This window comes from Microtus ochrogaster, linkage group LG4, assembly GCF_000317375.1.
Source record: "Microtus ochrogaster isolate Prairie Vole_2 linkage group LG4, MicOch1.0, whole genome shotgun sequence".
Taxonomy (NCBI): domain Eukaryota; kingdom Metazoa; phylum Chordata; class Mammalia; order Rodentia; family Cricetidae; genus Microtus; species Microtus ochrogaster.
In genome coordinates, this window is record NC_022030.1 from 36980556 (window position 1) to 36988391 (window position 7836).

At 39.2% G+C, this 7836-nt stretch overlaps 1 protein-coding gene across 1 annotated transcript in view; it reads left to right on the forward strand.

The window, feature by feature from the left end:
- The window catches only part of Abca12 (ATP binding cassette subfamily A member 12), a 180673-nt gene that overhangs the window by 150991 nt on the left and 21846 nt on the right, over positions 1–7836 (forward strand). The window contains exons 37-39 of the mRNA XM_005361416.2: positions 2019–2146; positions 3720–3807; positions 5983–6088. Coding sequence (XP_005361473.1) covers positions 2019–2146; positions 3720–3807; positions 5983–6088 — 322 coding nt within the window. The remainder of the gene's footprint in view (positions 1–2018; positions 2147–3719; positions 3808–5982; positions 6089–7836) is intronic.

Sequence of the window (7836 nt, forward strand, 5' to 3'; positions counted from 1 at the left end):
CCTGCCAGTCTAGAGAGGGCATGCCACCGCAGCGGTCAGATGGGAAGTCCGTCACCTGCCAGTCTAGAGAGGAGTTCCAGTGTTCCCAAGCAACATCTGCAAAGGTTTTTGCATCAAAATTCAATTCCTGAAAATGAAAAAGTTCATCCCATAATCACTTTATCTTTATTCTGTGAATATAGAACTTCATTTTCTAAAGCTTTCAGTTCACTAAACTCTCAGAAGAACAAAGCTACTTCCATATTTCTGTTTAAATCACTTCATATGAATCACATACTTACCATGTATCAAAGCAAGCATCCTAGAGGAGCAAAGGTGTAGTCAGGATTTAAATGAAATCAAATAACACTGGACTGGTAAACTTAAGCAATTGATATGCTCAATTAAAAATGTGAAATAAAATATTCATGGAAGAAAAGTCACTACTGGTCTCTAAGGATTGCCTTGCCACCAACTTCTCTCATGCAGGAAGAGCTGCTTTCTTTCCCAGTGATTTCTCCAAGTGTAAGAAGGCTGTGCCCTGACCTTAGTCCTACACTTTACAGTGAACATATTTCAGTGAGCATTCTCATGCAAGACAGTGCCTAACAACAAGAACTAGTATCTAACAAAGGTCTCTGGAACCTTTCAGTTTTAAATACTAGTCTCACCCACCATTTAAAGAGCTTATTCCCTTTTATAATTTAACAACAGCAACAAACCCATTATTGTGTGTGTTAGGTAAAACCTTAAGTGGCTAAGACCTCATCTATATTCTTTGAGGGACGGTTTCAATTTGCGAGGGGGAGGAGGCTTTTAAACTAATGGGGTTCTATCTTCTGCCTTAGTTGCTAATTATGTGGGTGTGTTCACTTTGTCAGAATTCATCAAGTTTCATAATACATGTGTTCCTTTACATGTATAACACAATTTGATAAAAAAACAAAAACAAAAAACAAAAACTTCAAACCTGTACCGTCAACATGGAGGCATCTTCCTGTGATTAACTTGGAAGCCATGCCATTCTGAAGTTTGATCTTTGGGTAGATGCAACTTGATGTACTGTAATATCCAGTTTTGGCATTTCAGAGGAATCAGCAACTCTGCACTGCTCATGTGCACTGTAGCCTCTGGCTCTGGGGCTTGTTGTGAATGATAAAAGAAAGAACTGCCTTGTGCTAGACTTTCTTCAGATTAAAATCATGACAATGAAACTTCAGGAGCCAAGTGAGAGCCAGGTGGTTAAGAAGTGTAGAAAGACAAGTGTAAAAATAAGTGTGCAAACATAAGCTCCATAGCTGGGCAGAGAGGTGGACACCTGTAATCTTTGCCCTTGGGAGATGGGAGCAGGAGGATGGCAAGTTCAGTGGAATCCACGGCTACCTAGTAAGCTTGAGGACAGTCTGAGCTAGATATCTTGTCTTAAAATCCCATATAAATAAATACATAAATAAATACAACTGTAATCTTTATGCTAAGATGTTCCTATGATCCAAAGAGGTACTAGAACTCTCACTACTATGTTTGCTAATCTGTTAGTCTAAAGTTAGTTCTTATGTAACCAATACTCATATACATAAACTAATGTGAATCTCTATATGTAAACCAACTTGATGAAGTTCTTACTCTTAGGTTAGGTAGCTAAAGCTATTGCGTTGTGAACCTTTCAAATCACTGCTATCATTTTGTTTCTTCTCCCAATACCATTTTTAAATTTGAGACAGATCCCTTTCTCATCCCCTGTAAATTCTTGAGATATTTCTCTTTCCAAAAAAAGTTTACCTTGTTATTACAATACAAGAAAGATTTCATATTTGCTTTAGGTGAGACCTAAACACATGCGTATATTCTACATAAGTAATAAATGTTCCAGTTTCTTGGCAGTAGGCACGTTTTCCTCCAAAGTTGTTTGGAGTTAAAGGGCAACTTGATGGCACCTGAGCCTCTGCAGCAACAATGACCAAATCAGGAGACATCAGCACTGTATAACTCACACAGGACAAGACGGAAGACCTTAATTTGATTTTCTCTTTTTCCAGGAATGCCCTAAATTTAACTATTCCCCTCCTCATAGAAGAACTTACTCTTCCCAAATTATTTATAACCTCACTGGGAACCATATGGAAAATTATCTTATATCAACTGCAAATCGTTTTGTGCAAAAAAGGTAAAATATTCTGTCTATACATATTTAATTGATTTCTGATCTTTATGATAACAAACTTTTTTGTGACAGTAGAGAGAATAGTTGCAAATTCTTTATATGGTTAAATTAATCAATGTTTTGATTTGATTGGTTGATGATTGATCTTATCATTGATACAGTTATTTATATGGTTGAGTATTTTGTTTTGTATACATATCTCTATGAATTGAAATTTAAATAATGACTAAATTAAGATTTTTTTTGAGCAAACTGAAAATCAGTGGCTTTTTAAAGTCTTAGACTGTACGGTTGAATCTGTACTTATTTTTTAATCTCAAAGTATAAAGGAGTTGTTGACTCTCCTGTATGTTGTCGGAGTTTCAAAGCATGGCTTTTGGTGACAGATGGCCTGAGTTGCAGTAATAATTTCTTCAAACACAGATTGTGTCTGTGCGTGGGCAAAGTGTTCTACATGTGGCAAGGCCTTGTCCCCCAGTCCCCCGCACATTTGCCCTGATGAGAAAGCCATGAACTCGGTCTACATTTCTCCTTCCTTCCATCTCTCCTTCATCTCCCAGTGGACACAAATTCTTCACATTCACTGTGAAGTGTTGTTAAGCTAAAGATAAGCAAAAGAAGAGAAAAAGCATGATTTTTTTTACCCATATATGACACTATTAATATTTTGCTATTTTTCTCTCCGGAGATTCCCATCACAGGTATACAAATAGATATTCCCCACAGACATGGGCTTAGGAACATACAATTATTTTCTATATTCAGATACATTGTGTTTCATATAGTCAAGTATTTTATCGTAAATAAAAAGGATTCATTATGAAAAAACTAGTCTAAAACACCCCCATTTAAAAACAAGCTATGGTATCATTCACATGTTAAAATTTTATCTCTGTGCCATCACATCTTGGATGAAGCTATTGAAGTGTAAATTGCACTGCCCCATTATTTAAGTTTAATCTAATTTGGCAAGTACCTAAATTGGTCTATTTTTGAAAATTATCACTTGGATTTTAAAGTCAATTTTTATGAAGATCATAAACCGGCATGACAAACTCACATTCAGGCTTCTTAGAAAAAAAAGTAGGAACAATCAATAAGCTAGGGAGAAAAATGGTTCAGACTACAAATTAATTTGAAAAAAGATATCAAATTATATCACTTTGGTATTAATTGTTTAAAACATTGAGTTTTTAGATTATATTATTCCTTTTCAGAATGATCGTTGCGTATACACAGTTGTTCAATGCCTTTATCATTGTTTATTTAGGATCTCATGCTGTAGCTCAGGCTGCCTTGAAACTCATGGCAGCTCTCCCCTCTTTCCCTGAGTGCTGAAGTCACAGGCATGAGCCACCACCCTAGACAGAGGACATTAATCTCTTGCCTTTAGGTTATGATGTGTGCTAGAGTTAAAATATGATAAGAAGGATCGATAGAAAGTGTTTATCAGCTGCATTTATTTCACCTTGTTTCTGGATGGAAAGGAGAAAGTAAGCTCCTACTTAAGTATTTTAGATCAACTTCAGAAGAATTTGTTCAGTAAGGCAAACATCAATTTTGTTGTTTTGTGTAGATATGGAGGCTGGAGTTTTGGGCTGACTTTGACTAATGACCTTCGTTTTGATATAGCAGCAGTTCCCGTCAATAGAACCCTTGCTAAGGTAAATCTGGGTCTTTCTTTTGGGAGGTCAGATAAATATGGGTGTGAAATTGATATGTCTAAGCATTTTCATGTGAGAAACACAAAGCATATAAAATCAATCCTGTGTAATGCATACATGTACTTTAAGGAGACACGTATGTATAAGAGCCAGAAGAGATGTGAACACAGTACAGAGCGGTGCTTCTCGGAGTAGCCCAAACACAGTTCCATCTGAAATAGAATAAACACATATTCATTCATTCATTGAGTTGAACTTTCAGAAATAAAAATAAAAGCTGAAAACACTCCACTCTGAATAGCAAGCATGCTGAATCTCCTGAAAATCATTGATAAGCAGAGAGAGAGAAACAGAGAGAGACAGAGAGAGAAGAAGAAGAAGAAGAAGAAGAAGAAGAGAGAGAGAGAGAGAGAGAGAGAGAGAGAGAGAGAGAGAGAGAGAGAGAGAGAGAGAAGTGCATATGCCATGTTCTCCCTTCTGTAAATTTATAGGGTAGTGAAAACTCAACCACGCCACTTAAGGAGCAAAGGTCAGTGCTATGATCTGGAATGGGAGAGATCAGGGAGGGGCTCAGCATTTCGGGGATTGTTTCAGTGCGTGGTGGATTAATATGCGTGTTCCTTACACTTTTTTTTTGTCCCACTGTGGCTTTGCACTTCATGCGCTTCTCTCTACATACGCGACACAACCTTTTAGAGTTGGGAGTGTGCGTATTTAGCCTTACTTCTCTCCAAACCTGGGATAATAGCTATTAGCTGGAGATAAATAATCCTGATGGTTTTTCTTCATCTGCCAGATAGCACCAATGCTTTGAGATAAGTCAAAGACATATGACTACCCAGATGATAAATAGCAGTTATAGAGATTTGATTTGTTTACTTAATTTAGCCACAGAAAACTTTAATATCCTCTGAACATTTCTGCTTGGGTACTGAGAGACACATCCAGTCAGGGAGAAAGTGGAACAATTAGTGTTCATTTAGCGACTGCTCTATGGCACACAGTAGTGTCGCCTTATAGAAAAACGAATTCCACTCTAGAGCAGTCCCGTTCACTGCTGGGTTGGATTGTCACAAAGCTGTGTGGAAAATAAGACGTCCTTTTCTTCCTCTCCTCTCTCCGCACACCGAGGATGTGCTTTCTTAACTGAGGGAGTTTCTAACATGAACTCTCGGTCAGGATGCTGGTTCAGATTCAGGCCCTTTAAATGGAGGCATTTTAAACTCCTTGCTTTGGAAGTGCCAAGCCACCCAATCCTGTGGGTTACTTTCCCCTTACTAGGCACAGAGTGTTAGTGGGGGGGGGTTAAACTATTTTAATTTTTTTTTCATTTTCTATTAACTACTTAATTAATTTTTCCCATCCTGATAACATTTCCCTTCCCTCCCTAAAAGCAAAAACAACAAAAGCCACAAAATAGTCACTGAAAAAAAAACTTTTTTTATGTGCATGATTACTGTTATAAAGTGTTTTAAGACAAACCTTTAAATTATTTATAATTAAAAGGTAATTATAAGTTTAAAAACACTGTCAGTTTTGCAGCTAAGGACCCAATGCTAGCATAACTTTTCAAATCCTTTCTCTGCTCCGCTCCGTTGGCGTCTGTTTTTATTCCTTCTCTTGCACCTTCATTCTCGTCGCAGAATCTCTATGATGTGCTGCAGAGACACAATGCCTTTCTAGTCCATTTCAGGCTTTGCCTGTGGAAGAATCTAGAGCAGTGGCTCTCAGCCTCCCTAAAGCTGCTGCCCTTTAATACAGTCCCTAGTGTTGTGGTGACCCCCAGCCATAAAATTACTTTCGTAGCTGTAATCTTGCTACTGTCCTGAATCATAATGTAAATATCTGACATGCAGGCTATCTGATGTGTGGGATTTGAAAGGATTGTTTACCTCCCCAAAGGGTGGTGACCCTCAATTTGAGCACAGCTGTTCTAGAGCAACTGGTAAGCCAGTCCTATCACTCAGTATAGCTGGCTCCCCAGTTTCTGTCCACCTATAAATCGAAAACCCATGGATCTGTCCATAATCAACACTTCAGAGGTATCTAATTATTTTCAGGGATGGAATAAATCATTGGCAAATTGATGCTCATTTTAAAATAAAGTATCAGATGTTAAGCGAGCCTAATTCACTCAAATACAATCCTGATCTTGTCTCCTTTTGCATTTGACAGGTGTGGTATGACCCAGAAGGCTACCACTCCCTCCCAGCTTACCTCAATAGTCTCAACAATTTCCTCCTGAGAGTTAACATGTCAGAGTACGATGCTGCCCGGCACGGTAGGGTCACTGTGCAGAGCCACCTCTAATTAACTCTTTTCTACAGCCTTCCATGGGAACATGCTCTCTGTATCTGCTGCCTCGTGTTGTGGGTGTTTTACGGCATCTCAATTGCAGGTCCTCAGGAAACATTTGGAAATAGTAACTCCTTCCAGATGGAACATTCTGCATAACCCCCTTAGCTTCACAGTAATTTAGTTTCTTCATTTATCAAGTCAGGATGGTTACCTGAACCTCTTAGCACTCCGCTCTCACAGCTAGTCCTTATGCCGCATGGAAAATATTTCAGAACTACTTATTGGTCTGAAGACAAGAACTGACTGGTTAATAGTCATAACTATTCACACACAAACACACGTGTGCAGATAATTTTATTTAATGATGAGTTCTCACTTTGTAGGTCTGACTGGCTTGAAATCAGTAGAGATCTTTCTGCCTCTGCCTCCCGAGTGCTGGGATTAAAGTTATACACTACTGCACTGTGTTACTAAGATGAAACCTTTTAAAACACAAACTTCTGCACTGTACCCCAAATGCTACCATGCACAAGGCATTTTTCTTTTCTTTTTTTTTTTTCGGATTTTTGAGACAGGGTTTCTCCGTAGCTGTTTTGGTTCCTGTCCTGGAACTAGCTCTTCTAGACCAGGCTGGCCTCGAACTCACAGAGATCCTCCTGCCTCTGCTTCCCGAGTGCTGGGATTAAAAGTGTGCGCCACCACCACCCGGCTGCACAAGGCATTTTTTTAACTGAGACATTTGTTGTGTAAAATATTGCTTGTCCGTACAGCTTCCTTTGGGGTTAGCATTGTGATTTACTCTCGTGTTTTCACTGGTTTGCTAAAGTAAGGTTTGAACTTGGGGCTCTCTGTCTGGTCCTTTCGCTGATGCCCCTGGCTGTTTATCCAGCCTCACTCAGTTCGACTTTGGTTTTCTTTCCCCAAAGTCCTCCACCTCAGTTTTTAAACAGGGCAGGGATTTAAAAGAAGTTGATTTATTTTTTTCTAATTGAATTACTGTTCATCAGACCATTTCATCTCCTTGAGCCTTACTCAAATTATTTTTTCATATGATCCTAAAAAAATAATAAGGAGGGAGAAAAATGAAGTAATACATTTGCTGGCCAGGACCCAGGCTAATAAACAGCCCGTTAGGAAGGATAAATGGTACCGACTATGTTTTATATAAAAATTGACCCCACCTTTTTCTTTCGTCGTCCTCACCCTCATGCGTTCTGGTGTCTGCTAACATGCTGATAATTGTGCAAGGAAACTCTAGTGTCAGACATGCGTTCCAGCGCCAGAGTCTTCAGGGATCTTCTTTTCAGGGGAAATAATGTTTCCCCCAATTGTCCCCCCCGCCCCAAGCCGGGCAAAATCAAAAGTAGTAAAATAAAAAGAAATGGTGATTAATCCAGATGAGTGTAACTGTATTGAAACACAGTTGCAAACCCTTCTGCGGGGTGTCATTCAGAGCAAAGGAAGTTGTTGTTGTGACAGATAATGAGAGCACAGCAGCCACCAGAATAGCTAGGGAGAAGTCTCACAGATACAGAATGAAAGGGGTGGCTTCCGGAAACCTGAGTCCTGGTTTCCTTTAATTAGTATGCATTACTTAGACTAAAGCAGCTGGAGCCATCCTAGACTCCAGGCATGCTGTCGGCACTGGCATTGTGTTTCCTAGGCTCCAGGCATGCTGTCGGCACTGGCATTGTGTTTCCTAGGCTCTGGGCATATTGTTGGCACTGGCAT